The following is a 20,551-nucleotide window of genomic DNA, read 5'->3' as shown; positions in this document are numbered from 1 at the left end:
ACCTAGTAGGAATAAGTGCTTCAGACATGAAAGTAACAATAGGAAAGGGAATCCTTGCCCCGAAGAGCTTACAATCTAAGTGTTTATGTAGTGAGAACTTTCAGAGACGGGGGTGTTATGGTAACTGCGTCTGCAAGGGGTCAAGATCAGTGCATCTGTGTTGTATAGTATCGGCCAGTGGAGCTACCTATATGTTTCGTTAAAGAGGTGTGCTTTAAAAAAGGTCCTATAGGTGGAGAGAGAGGATGCCAGTCGGATATTGAGGAGACGGGCATTCCAGAGGTGTGGGACAGGAAGTGAGCGGGTTGAGGTGGGAGAGGGCTTTTGATACAAAAAGGGTAGACAGAAAACATCATTGAGCAGAACGCAAGAGTCATACAAGTGTATAGTGAGAAATTAGGGCTGAGATGTAAGGACGGTCAGAGTGTAAAGCTTTAAAAGTGAGGAGAATTTTTGTAAGTGATTGAGTTTAATAGGTAGCCAGTAGAGTGATTTAAGCAGGAGAGACATTCCCTATACTAACTTATTTGTTATCCCTTTAAGGTTCTGGCCAACATAAATATGGGAAGGGAAATGGAGAACTGGTTTTACCAATATTTCCTTTTCCTCCAGTACTCTATGGTAGTTATACTTTTTCCCAATTTTTGCATTAACAGTTGGGATGGGGTAGGGATGAGTGGGTTCTCGTATTATTGTATGTTTATCTATGATAGAAATATGACTGGTCTCTGGTGTCTCAAGGGAGTCCTTGTACTGGGGAAACTGGAAGTTTTTATATATTTCCCCGCTCTGTCTCCAAGCAAGCCTTTGGAGGGTTCTTCTTCTATTTACTGACTACCATGGAGGAATAATGTAGAAGTAAAGATTGGTAAAAATGTCAATTATTTTTGCTGGTAGGAGGGTCTGCAACGCATCACAGCTCAATATGCTGCTGGCCCATCTGGCAGTGTCGAGAGACGTCTCTTTCTGTACTAATAGGGATTCTATTTCAGGATTCTTTTAAACCTGTGTTGCCTGTTAATTCTGTTTTAATTCTTTTTAAGACGGGTTAAACAATTTCCTACAGATGTGAAGAACTTTAAGTTCGGTATTTTCTTTAAGAAGTTTGAGGCTGGACTTCTTCATTTTAGAACTTCTCCTGATCTTTGCAGTTTGCAACATGTTAATGTCTTGTGTGGGTAATTTTTTCCCAATTATTATTAGTTACTGCACACATCTGTCACACATAGGGATGCTTGTATTGGCTTGGAAACAGTTGCTGCTGTTTGTTTTTCTGTTCTTGGACTGGTTTTGTCGCACAATGAAATTATTTTTTATCAAATTTGTAGTCACGAACTGGATGCAGAAGAGAACCCTTGTGGGGTCCTTGAAGAGGCCTCCACTGTTTTGGGACTAAAACACGGCACAGGACAGAAGTAAGAACCTTATCCTTCCATTTTATTTATTTCTTTTTATTAAGCATTGAAGTGTTTGTGATTAAATAAATCATGAATTTCCCCCGTGAGGTAGTGTCGCAAGTTCTGTGCAACAGGCAACTTTAGCCCAGAAAAAGGAAAATAATTTTACAATATCTATTTTAGGTGCATTTATCACATTTCAAACGATTTTATTAGTGGCTCGGTCATTTTGATTGTGCCACCTGTGCTGAAGCAGAGAGATCCTTAAAACCTGACCTGTTTATTGCACTTGAGGACTGGAGTTGGGAATCACTGGCTTAGTAAATATGACCTATATTTTTTTTCAAATAAATATAGGCTGCTATATGTTGAGACTTTACGTTTTTGGGAGAGTGGTTCATTTAAATTCAGCCAAATGCTACATTCTTGAAACTCAATATTTGGGTGCAACGTCTCAACATGTTATGTGGCGGTGGGTGAGCGTTTGTTTTTTCGATAAAGACACTACAAGGGTTCCTACTGAATATATCTACCATTTTTGCTTTGTAAATTAGGGGAGTAAAATTAGATCTACATTTTCAGAAACTACGTTGCTTTAAATTTTACGCTCTAAAAAACGAAAAATCTAGTGTCCTAATGTGATGGACATACTCGGGCACAGCTTCAGTATTTGAATGTGAAAATAAGTACATGTACAGTAAGTTGGGTGAGGCCTGTGGCTTAATTTGCAAGTGCACGTGGATGTATGTCTCAACACTTTGACATCCAATGTAAATGGAGGTTATTGGTTTTGAGACTTTATTTTGCAATTTGTTGCTGGCCCCTTTGGCAGTGACAGGGATAGTACTAGCTCCGCTCTTCTCGGTATGGCGCATGTAATGTTTTGCTGACGGATATTTGCATATTCTGACAGATACGGGGGGATTTCGCACTTCAGCCGCAGGACTCTGCACTATCTGGAGAGAGGTGTCAAGCACAGGTCCCAGTTCCTGGACATGCACAGACCAGTCAGTGCCAAGAACAGGCACATCTTTTTCACAGAGGCAGTCGAAGCAAAGCCACCACAGAGTCAAACTGTGAACAAGGTAACCGTATATCTAATTACAGGCATACCCCACTTTAAGTACACTCACTTTAAGTACACTCGCGAGTAAGTACATATCGCCCAATAGGCAAACGGCAGCTCACGCATGCGCCTGTCATCACGTCCTGAACAGCAATACCGGCTCCCTACCTGTCCCGAAGCTGTGCGCAAGCGGGGAGACTATAGAGCCTGTTACAAATGCGTTATTTACATCAGTTATGCATGTATATGACAATTGCAGTACAGTACTTGCATCGATTAGTGGGAAAAGGTAGTGCTTCACTTTAAGTACATTTTCGCTTTACATACATGCTCCGGTCCCATTGCGTACGTTAATGCGGGGTATGCCTGTATACCTTGGGAGAGACCCTTCTGTGGTTTCAGTTTCTCCAAACTACACGTAAGGAACATAATGCAGGCGGCAAGATTTCCACTCGCCCCATGAAATTCTGACAGGCGAGTGATTTATGTAGTTCCCGGGATTAACCTGTGATTTGTGGCTCCATTCCATATGTGAGAGGCCGTCCTGTCTGCCGCATTCCGTTTGTGAGCAGGCCCAACTCCTTGCTGTGCTGAGATAAGTAGCTTACCAAGCCTTTACTTATACCGGTTACTTAAGGTATCCATTGATCCCTTAAGTGCCGGAATTGTCTTCCAACTCCTGCATGGTGTTATTGAATGATGCTACATGGAGACCCACGTTTCAGAGAGAGAGAGAGAGATAGATATCTAACACACACACACATTTTGTAGGCATATTAATTTCAGATCTGGACTGTGGGTTACTAGCAAAGACCATGACATGATTAGTATCGTCATTATTATGTTTTATGCATGTATATTATAATATTTTTAAAATCAAAATATTGCAAAGCATGATTTCCTCTTCCCCCTCCAGGACATACCATCTTGATTTTCTTGTTTTTAGGTCCAAGCCTTCCTGAAAGAGTTGAGTGGACCTGTCGAGGCGACATTAGATGAAACTGTTACCTTACACGAGGTGCAGGTCTCATCTAGCAGCTCTGACTCTGAAGGTCAAGACCAGTCTGATGTTAAAGAACCCTCCGCCCCTCCTGAGAGCACAAGTCCCAAGCCTCTAACCAGCAGCACACTGCCCTCCAACTCCATCTGGTGTTCACTGGTCACAAACTTTTCAGAGCAAGAATCAAGTGATGACACCGTTCCCTGCTCTGGAAAGCAGCAGCAGCATCATTCGACAAGGCAGCTGGTTTCCCTGGATATTCCAGACTATTTACAGATCGAAACAGAAGTGGTTAGAAGCCGTTAGTAGAGTTTTTACTTCTTCAAAATAATTTATGAGAGCTCTTACAGCTTGTTTTTGTACTAGAGTCCTTTTTCCTGATGTGGTTCAGTTCATAATCTAGTAAATTGATGAGACCAGTTTATTGATTTCAGTGACATTCTCAAATTAAGATATGTAAGGTTGTGGCTAATTTGGATTTGATGGTAAAGTGCAGCTAGGTATGTAGCACAGCTGCTACATGGTATTGTCTAATGTTAGAGAGACTAAACCAAAACAGCCATTGATTTCCAACATTGCAGAAAGTGCATTTCAGCACTCGGCAAACTCACCCCATGTAATATTACGTAAAGCTGTCTCCCTACCAGCCCGAGAGGAATGAGGAGGCGTCGGTCATCGGTCAGAAGCCTGGCTGTCCGACAATTGTCCCCCTGCTCTTTGCTGAGAGCGAAGTCACCTTCCACTCTAGTGAGGTCTGCATAGCAGGGACAGGGGAAAATAGACCTTCCTCACCTCTAACCTTCTCTATTGCAGCTGAGGTCAAAAGCAAAAAGAAGAGGCGTAAAAAGAAAACCTATTCCTTGCCACCTGAGATTGCTGCTGTTCCTCACTTGGCAAAATACTGGGCGCAGCGTTACAGACTCTTTTCTCGCTTTGATGAAGGGATTAAACTTGATGAAGGTAAGGAAGATGTGGGGTATTTTGCTGCTCTGTAAGTTGTCTTCGAAATATACACAAAGCATTTTTTTTTCAGTTAAAATCAGTTTAACCCTTTGGATACAATAGAGTTAAGCTAATTTCAAGAAGTATACACCTTCATTGTCCCAAGGGGTCTTCTGGTGTAGGATGGCCTCAGTGGTACATTAAACGTAAATGTCCTAGTTTAAGTCAAAATATGTAGTTCAAAGTCCTGCATTACACTCTTTAAATGAGAAATGACCTTTGTTGAACTGCAGGTCTAAGTCCTGTAAAACCAAAATCAAAAAAGTTAAATTTTATGTCCTAAGCATTAGGAAAGTGTTTGTTTGTATCCTAACGATGTATACATCTTTCAAGTTTTCTCCAGATCGGGATTTCATGAGTGACTGCAAAATGTTCATGAACCAAATAATGTGAGATCTCTGTACGTGTTGGACAGATCTCCAGGAACTCCAAACTGCGATTTTTTTTTTTTGTGCTTGGTTTTTTTCAATACAAAATGGTATTTATTTTATATGAAGACAAAGCAATCATCTTCATCCTGATGAAGGCTTTTATGGACAAAACGTTGTTTATTCTTTATGTAAAATAAACCCTTATTTTGCAAAAAACGGCCAGGAGTGCCTGGAAATCTTTCCAACTGCATCAAGGTAGTTGCTCGTCTCTGGACGCACCCGACAACCTCTTTATAATATTCTATTGTTGATTTAGAAGACCTTTTGATGGGCCTTACCGCTTTATTTTTTGACAAGTGAACTTTTAGATCTGCGGTAGACATGGCACATGTTTACCAAGCGGTGCTATTCCATAAGACCCCTTCCAGTGCCGTTAGCCTTCTGATGGCCCATTCCAGTGAATTGGCTCTATGGTCTCTTCTGGCACCGGACCCCTTCTTATGGCGGAAGACTGTTATTAAATATGCCCCTGTTCCTTGCAGACCTCGAATTTAAAAGTCATTCTTCAACTGGATTCTCAGAAGGGGCATTATGTTAACCTTAAAATTAAAGTCTGTGATGCTGATGGGGAGCACTTGGGAAAGAATTAAAGCTGCAGTTCAGTCAATATCCTGCATGTGTGTTTTTTTTTTAATAAATCAGTTCTGTAGTAAGAAAAAATACTTTTAGCATTTTCTGTTTTTAAAAAAACAACTTTGAAAGACCAATTTTCTTGTATTCTATTTAACAGCCATTTGCTAAGGCACTGCCCCTTCATGTCCTGTCACAAGCCCTGGCACACCCCTTTGTCAGCCCTGCCCTCCCTCTAGCACATGTCAGTGCAGGAGTGCTCATGAATATTCATGAGCTTCCACTGAGACAGAAGCAGAAGAAAAACAGATCCCTTCACTAATTATGTCACCAAATTTCGCCTATCAATACATGGAGAACTAATTGACCTGCAGCTATACAGTTCTTTAGGTAATTAGAGATTGCACACATGAAACTATTGAAGTAAAAAAAAAAAATTTAAAAAAATAAATAAAAGGACTGAACTGCAGCTTTAACCCGTTCACGGCTTTGCAAGGTGTTCCTGGCAATGAAAGTGTTAATTTAAATGAACGGGTATCAAAAGTTAAAAAAGAAAAACTAAACTACTAACTTCTTCTAACCACTTTCTGTTTCTGAATGGTTACATGGAACTGATAACTGTGCACGCAAATCACATTTTTCATGCAAGTAACCTTTGTATTATTTATCAACCTTTAATCCTTGTTCTTGGTAATACTGGACTTTAACAAAAATCATGTCACATTAGTGAAAGCCGTGTTTACATCAAGCAATGAGGCAGTTGTCACCTTAAAAATTTAGAAACCCCAATTCAGATAAAGCGCCCCCCTGCCTGCTCTGCCCCTGTGTCGCGCCCCCCTCCCTCTCTTGTGGCATCAAATGACGCCTCTGGGTCAGGTCACGTGACCCACAGCGTCATTTGTCGCCGCTGGGTCGCGTCATTTGATGCCATGTTGTCATGGAGACGAGTGGACACGGAAGCCGGGTAAGTGAGCTGCGCCCCCTCCCCCCCCCCAACCCGAAAGTCTAAGCCCCCCAGTTTGCGCACCGCTGTATTACACAATTCCTATATTTATGCCCAGGGTCTCAAGTCTTTAGTTTAAACTGTAAAACTCCCCTGATCACACAACAGTTGAGTGCTATTCTGTGTAACACTGTACTGTAGCTGCAGTCACTGACTCGATGCAAAGTGATCACACAAGAACTGTATCTGTGTACTATACAGCTCATATGCCCTGACCCTGACACCTGGCAAACGCACTTACCAGAACATCCTCCTACTGTCTCCCACTTGCCACTTGGGCTGTAAGCTCTTCGGGGCAGGGACTCCTTTTTCGATGGTTTTGTGACTGAAGCGATTATTATGTGTTATAGTATTATGTCACATGTATTACTGCTGTAAAGCGCTATGTACCTGGATGCTACTATATAAATAAAGATGTACATCTGTACACACAGAATGCGGCTAAGCGCCTTATTTATCATTAACACTGAACGTGGAACACCTGGGACAAAATGATTAACATGGTCACTCTCCTTACATGTCAAACTTTTAATGTTGCAAAAATGATGGGTATCATTTCTCCCTCTTATATTCCTGTCCAATGCAGAAGGTTGGTTTTCTGTGACCCCAGAGAAAATTGCTGCACACATTGCTGGCCGTGTCAGGCAGTCCTTTAAATGTGATGTTGTGGTTGATGCTTTCTGTGGCGTTGGAGGAAATGCCATCCAGTTTGCCAAGGCGGGGAAGAGAGGTGTGTATCTTTAAATGCAGTGACTTGCATTTTACCGTCTTGCGTTTAACTTGACAACTCTCTACTGGTTGCTGCTCAATCCCTGTGTGATTACATCACCTTCAAAGTATTCGGGAAATTCCTAAACCCTTCATGTAGTAAACAATACAACAGCATTGAAGTCTTTGCCAAAAAATGAAGCAAGAGATGTTTTTTTTTTATAGCTTTTTATATTGGCTCATTTAAAACACACACACACACACCTTATTTACGTACATTATTATCATCTTTGATTTATAATTACTTTTGGAAGCGCTTTATGATTTAGATGTGGCTTAATGCCAATTAGGCACTTCAGGAATTGTCAGTAATCCATTATCCTGTCGGATTACAATTCTGGCTTCTGAGTATGGTGAGCTTCTGTGTTCCATTCATTCTCACTCCTTTTATTAGTTTTATTTTTATATATATATATATATATATATATATATAGAAAACAGATTACAATCAGCGCAAATTCCAAACACTTAGTGGGATTGTAGTACAAAATATTAACTACCCCTGGCCAATCAGTCAAACAGGAGGTGTTATACCTTACAATCTATTCTTGCTTGAATGCAGCCAATTAGGTCTGCGGCTCCACACTTGCCGCAATGGATAATGTAGGGAAGAGATGACCTAGGCGCAAATAAGCCAGGAAAGAGACAAAGGGAAAATATCATAGGGCAGTATGTCTGTTAATATCAGAGTTAAGGTGGTAAGATATACACTTACACTTAATCAGCCAAATATAAGACTTTAATCCACCACTGGGATTCAGGAACACTGGTACTGGTATTTCCTCGCTGTTTGCATGGATCTCAGACTCTCCACGTGTGCTGCTTACTTCAGGGGTCACCTTTTCATCTGCAGCCGCGTGTCTCCTTAGCATAGGATAGAGCTCACCGGGGAGGGGGGGAGAGGGGGAGGGGGGGAGGGGGGGGGAAGAGGGACAATGGAACAAGGATAGTGTAAAATCTTTTATTATAAAAACTATCTAAAAAATAACAAACAGTATCTCACTCACATGGTGTGAAATAATATCAAGCAGTTGAGAGTTTGAATTGAGTCTCTCACACTCGTAGAGTAAGGTGTCCGGTCCACTGCACTGCTACTAGCCTGGTTTACTTCCGCGTCACGTGCTCCGGCTCCAATTCTCGCGAGACTTCGACCTCCGATGACGTCACAGCGCTCTCTCCTCTCCGGTCTGCAGCGCGTCTCACTCTGCTCGGTTTGTAGTGTCTGCAATGACTGCAGGGTCTGCCCTACGCGTTTCTCCTCTAGGGCTTCCTCAGGGGCATAATACCATTGTGTCTCCCCACCCCTGGTATATATACCCACCTCCTGTGACTGATTGGATAATTGCATACAATTATATTAAAAACTTTAACTCCGTGACGGTTGCTAATTAAAAACGAATGATGAACATATAATGAGCAAGGTGTCTCTATTACCCAAACAAGCGATATCTAGGTATATTATAAGAAAAGAGAATTACATAGTGTATACTTATAACAGTATTGGTCTGTGCCTCAGCCTATATGGTCAATTAGTTTTAGTACCATAATATCTGGTTGCCCTAATCTAATCAGGGATCATATTGAGGAGCACAAGTTAACCTCATATATGTAAGTATGCCAATAGATATTAGACTAAAAATTTAAACATTATATATGTTGTATGGCAACTATAATCGCTAGGCTGGGTAACAGAAAACATAACAAAATTACATACATACACAAGAGCAATTGGAAGGTGAATTGAATGGAGCTTAATGCCCCTACAATTAGAACAAGTTATATATTTGGTAAAAGCTAGGATATGCTTATGCACAGTTGCTAAGTGTTCCCAAAGCTCACTAAATTGATATGGGCTAATTTTTTGTGGATAGTTTAGAGCCAACTCTTTAAATGCCAGCAATAAAGAGAATTGTACTTAAGAATTGTACTTAGGACTAGAGGTCAATAGTATATTATATTTGGATAGTATATTAGCAAATCATCATAATGACACATCAAACTTATTGATAATGAGGGGACCAGAAAATTTAGTTAGATCTAACCACAAGATTATTACTAGATGTTTGATCTAAACTGTAAAAACAGATGAGAGACATTGAATCAGGGGTTAGGATATGTACAGATCTATATATAACTAAGTAGAACATAGACTAGAATACAGATGAACACTTAAGGGGCTGTTATCTAAGATAAACAACAAACCAAAATAGATGCTATAAGTGGGCATATTGATACCACATATCATATCACAGATAATACATAATTTACAATTATCTCCGCCTTAGGCAGAACATATTCAGGTCATGGAAAAGATTATTTAATACAGTATTGCACATGGCGAACATAAAAAGATTACTTATATGATTAGCGTAGTAATCATTAATTGATAACCCCTTATAGATCTATACTGTTGATGTTCCTGATTGTTACATGTGACACAGTATAGAATAGATAAACTATATAATCAACTATATCATGAGAATCATCATATTGGTACTAGTGGCATGGACTAGATGGTATCAATGGTGATGCAACCCACAATAATAATGGGGAAGGGATTTATAACTAAACATTTGTAATAAACTTAACTGCTTACAGGGGGGACAGAATGGATGAGCACCTATTGCATGATCATCCTATAAGATAAGTGAATAAAGGTCAAGAGAGAAGAGCGGTACTTACAGTAAACATAAACACCAAAGGCCATTAAAAAGTAATAACATTCTTCCTATTTCATAGCACTCAAAGTAGATGGGTAATTTGGCTAATCTTCCTTATCTAGGCAAAGGTGACAGTCTGAGATTTATATATATATATATACACACACACACACACACACAGTGGTTGACAAATCACCAAAAAATCTACTCGCCACACAAAAAAATCTACTCGCCACCTAGTACCAAACGTGTGCTGCTTGGGCCAATATTTACTCGCCCGGGGGTTAAATCCACTCGCCCGGGGCGAGCAAATGTATAGGTTTGTCGAACACTGTATATGTATATGTATGTATGTATATATATATATATATTCATATATATATATATATATATTCATATATATTAGATGGCACCTGAATTATAATAACTGACTCTAATCAAACACCTGCCCTCCCTAAATTCATGGAAACATGTTTAAATGACTTTAGTGTGCCCAACTTTGGCAGTCAGAATTCGCATGTTAAAGTTATAATCTGGGTATTTTATTTCTGAAAGGGGTGTCCCTGACGACTCTCTTACCTGAACAAAACTTCTACATATAAATGAGACATAACGGGATTATTTATTACTTGTGGTTCAGATGACTTGTGTACACAGCCCTTGGTTTGGGTATCTTTGTCATAGTATTTATACGAGGACTGGATACACTTCTCAGTCTGCCTGATTTGCATATCAAATAAATAGATGCTTGGCATCCTGTTTTCTGTCCAGGTGAGAAATATATACTGAAAGTCATGCTATATGTATTTGGGGGGATGAAGTGCCTTAGAAGAGTGCTTCCCAACTCCACTTCTCGAGAACCCCCAACAGCTCAGGCTCTAAGGATAGCCCTGCTTCAGCACAGGTCATTGTGACTGACACACGTGCAGAAGCAGGAATACCCTTGAAATCTGAGCTGTTGGTGGTTCTTGAGGCCTGGAGTTGGGCACCTTGCCCTAGACGTTTCAGCGGTATCCTTAATTTGTGAAAATCTCTTTGTATCAACTTAATACAGGGGTGGCCATCTCCAGTCCTCAAGGGCTACCAACAGGTCAGGTTTTCAGACTGTCTGGTTCAGCACAGGTGGTTGTCAAAGACTCAGACTGAGCCACCTGTGCTGATGCAGGGATATCCTTAAAACCTGACCTGTTGGTGGCCCTTGAGGAGTGGATTTGGCTCCACAGTCGAGGACAGTTGCTCATTCCTGGTAATTCTCCAGTTACACTGGTGCTATAAAGTATGTTTTTGCTCTGCTTTCTTTAGTCATTGCTGTTGATATTGACCCAGTGAAGCTGGATCTTGCTCGCAACAATGCAGAGGTGTACAATGTGGCAGATCGGATCGAGTTCATACTGGCAGACTTCATGAGCCTGGCTTCTGATCTGAAAGGGGACGTGGTCTTCCTCAGCCCTCCATGGGGAGGTCCTGACTATGCCAGCGCAGAGACCTTCGATATCAGAACAATGATGTCCCCTGATGGATATCCTTTACAGTGGGGCGGAAGCCGGCAAAACCAGACTCGGATTCTAGTGACTGTTTTAGAGAAAATCAGAGGCGTGTTAGATAAAAAAAAAACAGCATTTTCATTGGGGCAAGCAATTAAAAATTCATTTACCATCACTTGTGATGAACGACTTCATAACTAATACTATACACCTACTTATGGTGCTTACATATCATTTCCGCAATTTCAGTTAAGAGCCCTTGTCAAGTTTTTTGTTAGGTGATTTAATGTTCCATTAGTATTATTGGTCCTGGAGACATATAGAGGTGCTGCAGATTGTTTTAATTGGCCATTGTGTAGACCAGAAGAGACCTGTGACATCTCTCCACTATTCTTTCATCTATGTAGAACTCATGTTGGTCCAGTTAGATCTCAACCTCAACAAGTTAATATTAAAATGCTCACCAAAACCATCAGAGCGAAAGGGAGAGAGATGGCAGTTTTAGCATCAACAAATACTCTGCATTGCTTAATGTAGACGCGGACTCTAAGAAACAAATATATTTCTTTACTTTCTTTAGCACTGACGTTGTAAACCGTGCACCCTCGAAGCACTTATCCTTCAAATGAACTATATTAACCAATATTTTCTTTTCCCTCTTCTTACCTCTAATATTGGTCTCTTTTGGGGGTTCTGTGGAACTTAAGAAGCCAAATCTAACTTCACAAAAAAAGTTTTTATTTTTTTTTGGTGCATATCTGGAAGTGTAAAATATTAAATTGTTGCTCGTTTGCGGTTGAGGTTTCTGGGGGAACCATAAACATACCTTAAAATGACTACTATTACTGTTTTTTTGGGGGTGAAGTTTAGTTTTGTTACTTGTGCTTCCACCCAGTTTATAGTAGCCCTGTGAGCTCTGTAACAGGAATATTGTCAGCATATTTGTTTATTTTCCTTTACTCTATTCCACATTTGAAATTTTCAGACTGTCCCAGCAGATAACGAAGAATATTGTATATTTCTTGCCACGCAATGCTGATGTTGAGCAGGTAGGTCTTTTCTTGTTACAGTGAATAATGTGTTGTATTCAGACTTTTCCTTGTATTGTATGTCTTTATGTCTTTATTTGTATAGCGGCAAAAGTGTACTCAGCGCTTCACAAAGAATACAGTTCAGGGAATTATAATTATACAATAAGTGCAGCAAAATCAGTCAATAGGAAAGGAAATCCCTGCTCCAAAGAGCTTACAATCGATAAGAGGTTTAATGGGAAACTTAGACACAGTAGGTTACCAAGTGTAATCAATCCCTTACCAAGTGTAATCAATCCCTTACCAAGTGTAATCAATCCCTTACCAAGTGTAATCAATCCCTTACCAAGTGTAATCAATCCGTTACCAAGTGTTATCAATCCCTTACCAAGTGTAATCAATCCTTACCAAGTGTAATCAACATTTACTAAGATCACAACTCCTATTGGTTGCATTAGGGTGCTCAAAGAAAAAAATGATTCTTCCTTGTACTATCTTATTACACACACTGCAATTTATTGAATTGTAGGAATATCTTTTCTGTCGTAGTAAAGCACGAATGTCTCACTTTGCCTTCCACTCGTCGTCTTTCTTGCTTTTTCTGAATACATGACTTGGATATTTAAAAAAAAATGTTTTTTTTAAATGTATAGGTTGTATTCTAATGGGTCAAGAAATAGAAGATATTAAAGATATATTATGGCAGACTCAAAAGTTGTGTTTTTGTTTCTACACCATAATGGTTTCATATCCGAATCGGAGATTGTGTGTGTCCGTCAAAGAAAAGATGCCCTAAACGCGTACAGTTACGTGATCTTTTGTCACGCAATAAGACTAGTGATATGTTAAAATGGTTACTTATAAAATGGAAGTAATTAGTTACAAAGTGAGAGGGAAATAAAGCAACCTGCTTTAAGTTATATAACTATTTCATGAGTGGCGGTTAACGTCTGACTTTAGGGCGTCTTCTTTATGCCTGACGACTCTGCTATAGTGGAACGCGCTAGCTTCTGCGCTCCTTGGCGCAGCGCAAGCTCGCATGCAGCAGGAGATATTTCCTTTCGTGCAGGCAGAGGTGACGGGGGGGGGGGGTGCGGCCGTGATATCATGGAGCTGGTTCGCCCTCATTGGGCAAACCGCTCGAGTGACCCGGCCGTCACGTGGAAAATTCAAACTTGGTTGTAGTGCGAAGCGCCGGTTTCCCTGCAGTGCATGTGCACGCGCACTATACACAAATACATTGTCGTCCTAGTGTTTGTTTTGGTGCGAGCTACGTAGCTCGCGCCGTCTCCTGCACTATGGACGTAGCCTGATTGTTCTTTCTGTTGCTATATGGTTTTGGGTCACAGTGATGCACCCCTGGCTATATCACATGAACATGCTTAGACTGATTCTAGTTTAACATTCAGGGGCTAATAGAGGAGCACTTTGCCCCGTTCTTTATTATGTAAATGAAAAATACAGCAGCGTGTTACGATTAGAAGCGCAAACGTATGCATGAGTTGTTTAGAACAGACTCCGTAAAAACATATTTTATTCAACAACTTTTACCATTGTGTTTTGAATTCAGAATGATTACATTTATTTCATAAAACATTTGAATCCTTTGTAGTAAACACAAGGTGCATCATTAATAATCTACAAGGCAAGTTTTCATCTAAGAAAACACACAGGCACAATCCCATTTACAGAAATATGCCTGCCAGAGCCTCCCAGCTACTCACTAATCACTCTGATTTCCATGTTTTCATGCACCTATTTTTACCTGTGCTGTTATAAAGGCGGCCCCAGTTTAGGGGGCTAAACACGTTATCGTAATAGAATGGTGAGCTGTCATGATGATACGTTGGTAATGAAATTAAAGAAGAAAGTACTCTCGTGGTCTTGTGAAAAGTGTTTAATTAGCAATGGACGTTTTTCGATTTTTAAAGCCTTCTCGAGATTCCTCCATGCCTGTCCGCACCCGTGGCACAAGCTGTGTACGGTAGGGCTCCTTTCTTCCATCGATATTTTGGTGATTTTGTTTTTGGTCGAGGAAATTCCAAGTTTACGACACCCTCCGTGTAATTTCACATAACCAACATCAGTGTTTCTCAACAAAAAAAATTCTCTCTTTCGACGGTGCACACGTATTGAGATGATCCCAGTTTTGGGGTACCCTATTATTTAGTCAATTGTCACATTTAAGTTCCAATAAAACTGAAAATAAGTATTTAATTACAATATAACTTTTATACCAAAAACGTGTCCCCTCAACATTACTGTTTGCAAATGTAATTACATATTTGTAAATGCCCTTGTAAAATTCAGGTTTTCTACAATTTTAAATGAAATGCAAACATTTGTTGTCAGCACTGCATTTCCTCGCTGTCTGCTCGGCAGCAAAACATTGCAGTATATGGGTTCATACACTAAAATAAAATTGATTTTTTGTTTTTTCCCACAGGGCACTTTAAAGGTTAGTCTGAGGCACCCTGGGGTGACCTGGCACCCTGATTGAGAAACACTGTTCTAAATGGGGATATCAAAAAACATATCTATTCAGCTAGATCATTTTGTTAAATTGTACTTTCCCAACACTAGTGATACAGAAATGCTAAAGAAGCCCACTAAAAAGTAAAATGTTATAGCCACATAACACCCTCTGCTGCTGGTTCCACATGGTCCCAGTCACAGGCAGAGCCATGATTGACATGACCAGTAGTAACGGGAGCTGCAGCGCACAGGAAAACAATGACGTTCATTACTTGGTATGATTTTAGATGTAACTATCATTTATATATATATCTATACATCTATATATCTACCATAACTGGGAGTCGATTATCTAGCCCCGATACGCAGAGATCCATTAAGTCTGTGTCCAAACGTCATGCTATCAAAATCCGTAACTTGACGTTATGTTCCCATAAATTAATGCCAATTCACAAAGCTAATTCTATGCTAAACATCCGTTACTAATCTCAGTAGCATTGGCGTAACGGCATGTTTAAACACTGCCTCGTGTCGGTTTTAAATAACATGGCTTGCGGTACAACTGTCTCAATTAAAGTTGGTGTTGGCTCGCTCCAGGCCCTGAAATTTGTCCCCCTCTCCCTCCAGCAAAACCCATATTTCAAGGTCTGGGAGGCGCTAACGCCATTTTTAGATATGACCTATCTAACCTCCATTAAATCCCTACGTTAATTATAGCAAAACTTTGTGGATAGGCGTGATTACAGGGAGCACCTCTTGCATATAATTAGCGCTAATGTCCGTTATAGTTAGTGCAAGGCCCGTTATGGCTGAAAACAGCACTTAACACTGCATTCATGTGTTAACCTTCTGATTTAATACTGACTAACCTTATAACTCACCCCACAAGTTAAGCATCCCAACAGCCTGCACTCATGGTTACTGTCTCACACTCAGCCACTCATATCACCCACTGTGGCCAAGCACTGCCATACAGCACTTATTCCCTCACCTACTGTCTCTGTAAGTCTCCCACCATACCTCTTAGATTGTAAGCTCTTCGGGGCAGGGATTTCCTTTCCTATTGTCTGATTTTGCTGCACTTATTGTATTATTATAATTCCCTGTACTGTATTCTTTGTGAAGCCCTGAGTACACTTTTGGCGCTATATAAATAAAGACATACAATACAATTCATGAGCTTTGAAGATACCCGTTGGCACATAACGAGTCATTTAAGTTAACGCCCCCCGATAAGGCCATAACAGAGCTCTGTTGATCTGGGCCTTCTTTTTTCTATTTGGGAATACGTTTGCGAAAGTGTTACGAACGACTTTGCTAGAGATAGGTGGCAGGTATCGTAGAGCTTGCTTGAGGGGAGGGCATTGCTGAATGTGTGCAAGGTGGGAGAAGGGTACTGTTAAGTCTGTCTGAGATGAAGCAGTATCTGTCCTTTAGTCCAGGAGCGTGCAAAATGGGGGCACAAGATTTTTCGGGGGCGCGGTGTTTGCAGAGGCCCCGCACTCTTCCCCACAGCATTTAAATTAAATGCCGGGGATCACGTGAGGCCTCTGCAATGTCTCCTACCTTGTCTTCGGCAACGTGGCGTCATGTGACGTCATGTTGCGTCATTTTTCAGGGGGTGCGTGGAGGTAAGGACAGCAGGCACGGGTGCGCAGGGGGAAAAGTTTGCGCACCCCTGTTTTTAGTCCATACCATCATGAATATAGTTACGCTAAATAGGAAAAGTGAGGTCCCTGTAATGGCCAAAATAATAATAAATGATACACTGGCTACATTTAAGTCCTGGGTATCCAAAGAGATTTTGAGGTTTAAAGTTGGTTTAAATTAATTTTTCCCTAGCATATTTATTTTTAATACATAAAAAAAATGATAGTTTTTTTTGAAAACAGGGTTTGGGAAGTCTCCTTCTCTGCAGGCAAAGCATCACCTGCTGTGAGATGTAAGTCCTGAAAAAATGGTATAAATTAATTTAAGTGGGATTAAGAGAATTTTATGAGAGAGACACAGACCATTTGGCTAACTTTGCCTTTTTATCTAAATGGAATCATCGACACTCCCAGATTTTGTCATCTTTTATTATTGTCTATTGCAGGGATTCGCAAACCTTTCCACTGGCACAACATGTTTTTAGAAATACACATGACACATTAGCAAACACATGTAAATGGAGTTATACGCACATGAATAGAATATCCATTAGTAATCCAATACAACAGTCCGGCTCATGGCCATGACGAGTGTTTGTTTGAGAACCTGATTCTCTAGCAAAGGGTTTTATTTGGGTTGCGTTTGTGTTTATTTGCTTTAAAGCAAGACTCCTTTTCCTTTTCTCTCATAGATGTTCCCTGTTTTATACTTTTTTTTTTGAGATACTTAGAAAATCTCGTCATATCCTCTCCCCCCTTCCCTCTCCTCTTCATAGAGGTACATGTTGATGTCCTTTTAGTCCAGGGGTGCGCAGACTGGGGGGGCGGCGGTTACATAGGCCCTGCGCTCTTCCCCCAAGGCCTCTGTAACTCGCTTCCCTTGCTTCGGCCCATCACCATGGCAACGCGGCATCAAATGACGCCAGCACAAAGGTATGGCGTTTGTCCTTAATTGCAATGTGCTGCAGCCCCCCACCCGCCATACCAAGGAAATGGGGTGCAGGCCATGAATAGGAAAGTTGTGGTCGCTAGCACTAAAATTAGATTGTGGGCTCTTCATGTCAGAACCACCGTGGGCTTCAGTTTAATCGATTCCATGTAATGCTGCCTTACAGCAAGGCATGGTTCCATCTATGATTATTTCTACTTAAAAAATAAGTGCTTCTATTATCAAATAATTTTCTTCATCAAGCTGAATGCATGATTTTAATGTGTAACTTAATTTGCACATAAATAGTTGGTGTATCATTCTTCAGAGCTAGTTTTGACTGTTTTCATGACCGCATGCAGCACTTACTATGCAAAGCTAGCAGGTTTTTTTTCTTTACATTAATGTCCTTTATTCACATTCTTTGTTATAATTGGATTGTATTTGCATGTGTTGACTACAGATATAGCATAAGGGATTTGCTTTTTGTTTTTAGTGTAAATCTACATGGTACAAACCATTACACATTCTATATTTTAGAGAAACAAGACAGTGAAAATAGCTTATCAGCTGCCCTTCCTGTTCTGGCCATTATGCCATTTTTAGCTGCAGTTTGTGTGCTTGCTGAGAAGCTGTGTAATACAGTACGTCACGCATGTGCTTATAGGTCCATGTTAAAATGGCCATGAAGCAAAAGGCGAAACTGCTCGTTTGCATGTAATTTCCCAGAATCCCTGGCTGCAGTGGAAGCATTGCATGCAAGGAGATAATGGTGAAAAGCAGGGTTGCAGACCTGTGTGAATCTGTGATATTTTTATTTGGTGTGGGTGTGTGTTCAGAAAAAATGGAACCCCTTTTATTTTGGCTTTCCCTTTCAGAAAAATGCTCAATGTTCATGAGAATGTGAGCAATTATAGATCTGTCACAGTACATTATTACATTTAAAGAATTATTTGATAAACTAATAAATATTCTTTGGAATTTGTGACGGCAGGATGACTTCATCAAGTGCATAGTTTCAATATGGTGTTTAGCGAAGAAGATAAGCACGTTATAAAGTGCTTGAGCGAGAGTAAGAATTATGGTTCAAAACGCTTATTAGGATGGTTGCCAGCAGGACTGAAAAAAACTCATTTGTAACACAACGTATCGTTCAGGAGTGGGAGGAGCAGCTGGGTCAACGTGTTATCGATTATGCAATCAGACAGTAGCGTTCTCGTCTTCGGCAGTGAGTTTCAGCAGGAGAAGGCTATTTGTAACACACACTTTGAACCATACTTTGAACTCCAACTTTATTGTAATAGTATTGTTTCAGGTTAGATTACAACAGTTTAACACATTTATGAGCTACAAAGGAAAAAAGCTGTGTGTGCTGAGCACGCGCATAGTAAGTGAAACTTCTTTGTTTTTTGTCACAGAAATTTTATTTGTGATGGTGATGTTTTTAATTAAAAATCACAAAACAATTTCACTTCCAAAACACAAAAGTTTGACCACATGTTTTAGCTATTTGCACATCTATATTTATAGTAACTGAATTCTTTGTATCTGCGTGGGTCAGTCAGTGTGTGTGTGTGTGTGTGTGTGTGTGTGTGTGTGTGTGTGTGTGTGTGTGTGTGTCTCTGTGGTGTGTATGTCTCTCTCTGTGACCTACCCCCACCACAACGTAGCTGCGGACACGGGGAACTCTGTCTGAGTCTCCTCCCCCCGGTGGAGCTGTGGGCTGTGTTTCCTGCTGCAGCCAGCCCCCCAGCGGAGGTACGGGACATGGGAGGTGCTCGGCAGCGGGGGAGTAGGCACATCACTTGGGGGCGCATCACTGGGGTGTGTGTGTCAGTCAGTGAGTGAGTGTGTACGTGCGTCAGTCAGTCAGTGAGTGAGTGTGTACGTGCGTTAGTCAGTGAGTGAGTGTGTACGTGCGTCAGTCAGTGAGTAAGTGTGTATGTGCGTCAGTCAGTGAGTGTGTACGTGCGTCAGTCAGTGAGTGTGTACGTGCGTCAGTCAGTGAGTGAGTGTGTACGTGCGTCAGTCAGTGAGTGAGTGTGTACGTGCGTCAGTGAGTGAGTGTGTACGTGCGTCAGTCAGTGAGTGAGTGTGTATGTGCGTCAGTCAGAGAGTGAGTACGTGCGTCAGTCAGTCAGTGAGTGCGTGCGTACGTGCGTCAGTCAGTGAGTGCGTGCGTACGTGCGTCAGTCAGTGAGTGCGTGTGTACGTGCGTCAGTCAGTGAGTGCGTGTGTACGTGCGTCAGTCAGTGAGTGCGTGTCTACGTGCGTCAGTCAGTGAGTGCGTGTCTACGTGCGTCAGTCAGTGAGTGCGTGTCTACGTGCGTCAGTCAGTGAGTGCGTGTGTATGTGTGTCAGTCAGTGAGTGTGTGTGTGTGTGTCAGTCAGTAAGTGAATGTGTGAGTGTATGTGTCAGTCAGTGAGTGTGTGAGTGTATGTGTCAGTCAGTGAGTGAGTGTGTATGTGTGTCAGTCTGTGTGTGTGTGTGTGTCAGTGTATGCTTCCTGCGGTTTCTCGTCTGAGGATAGCTGGCCAGCTCCCCCGCAATGATCCTACTCAGGTGCCCCACGAGAAGCACTCCTCTCTCACCCCAATACCCTCCATCAGGCGGTTGAGTCTCCGGATGTGAAGCTGTAGCTCGGGGGGCAAGGAGGGCAGCTCCACGTCCCCCAGCCCCGGGATCCTCTTCTTGTCTGGCCAGCTGCAGTTGAGAGCCTGCAGGTCACCGCCAGGTAGCAGCGGGAAGAGAGAGGAGAAGGCCGGGGCCAGGAATAGGTGCGGGGAGATCGGGATCAGCAGCAGCAGCGCCCACATCACCTCAGCCGTGAAGTTCATGTTCCCCATCCACTCCTCCAGCTGCTGGTGGCCCCCTCGGCCTCCCCGGGGCTCACCGCCGTCACCAGCCCGCAGTACTGGAAGGAGCTCTGGCTCACCACGTCCCGCACCACGTCCACGGCCCCCGCGGAGAGCAGCAGCAGTTCGGCGCAGCCGCACTAATGCAGGATCTCGGCTGTGAGTAAATGTGGAGCGGGGAAGGAGGAGGAGGGGGGGAAAGCCGTCCTCCTCATTCACCCGGCAGCGCAA

At 41.7% G+C, this 20,551-nt stretch overlaps 1 protein-coding gene across 3 annotated transcripts in view; it reads left to right on the top strand.

Moving 5' to 3' along the window:
• The window catches only part of TGS1 (trimethylguanosine synthase 1), a 47,947-nt gene that overhangs the window by 13,827 nt on the left and 13,569 nt on the right, over window positions 1-20,551 (top strand). For all 3 annotated transcript variants that reach the window (XM_075584262.1, XM_075584255.1, XM_075584247.1), the window contains 7 exons: window positions 1,329-1,415; window positions 2,311-2,482; window positions 3,410-3,764; window positions 4,277-4,423; window positions 7,056-7,199; window positions 11,200-11,418; window positions 12,354-12,430. In XM_075584262.1, coding sequence (XP_075440377.1) covers window positions 1,329-1,415; window positions 2,311-2,482; window positions 3,410-3,764; window positions 4,277-4,423; window positions 7,056-7,199; window positions 11,200-11,418; window positions 12,354-12,430 — 1,201 coding nt within the window. The remainder of the gene's footprint in view (window positions 1-1,328; window positions 1,416-2,310; window positions 2,483-3,409; window positions 3,765-4,276; window positions 4,424-7,055; window positions 7,200-11,199; window positions 11,419-12,353; window positions 12,431-20,551) is intronic.

This window comes from Ascaphus truei, chromosome 2 (genome assembly GCF_040206685.1).
Source record: "Ascaphus truei isolate aAscTru1 chromosome 2, aAscTru1.hap1, whole genome shotgun sequence".
NCBI lineage: Eukaryota > Metazoa > Chordata > Amphibia > Anura > Ascaphidae > Ascaphus > Ascaphus truei.
Note: the sequence above shows the minus strand (reverse complement) of the source record. Positions and strands in the feature narration are given on the sequence as shown.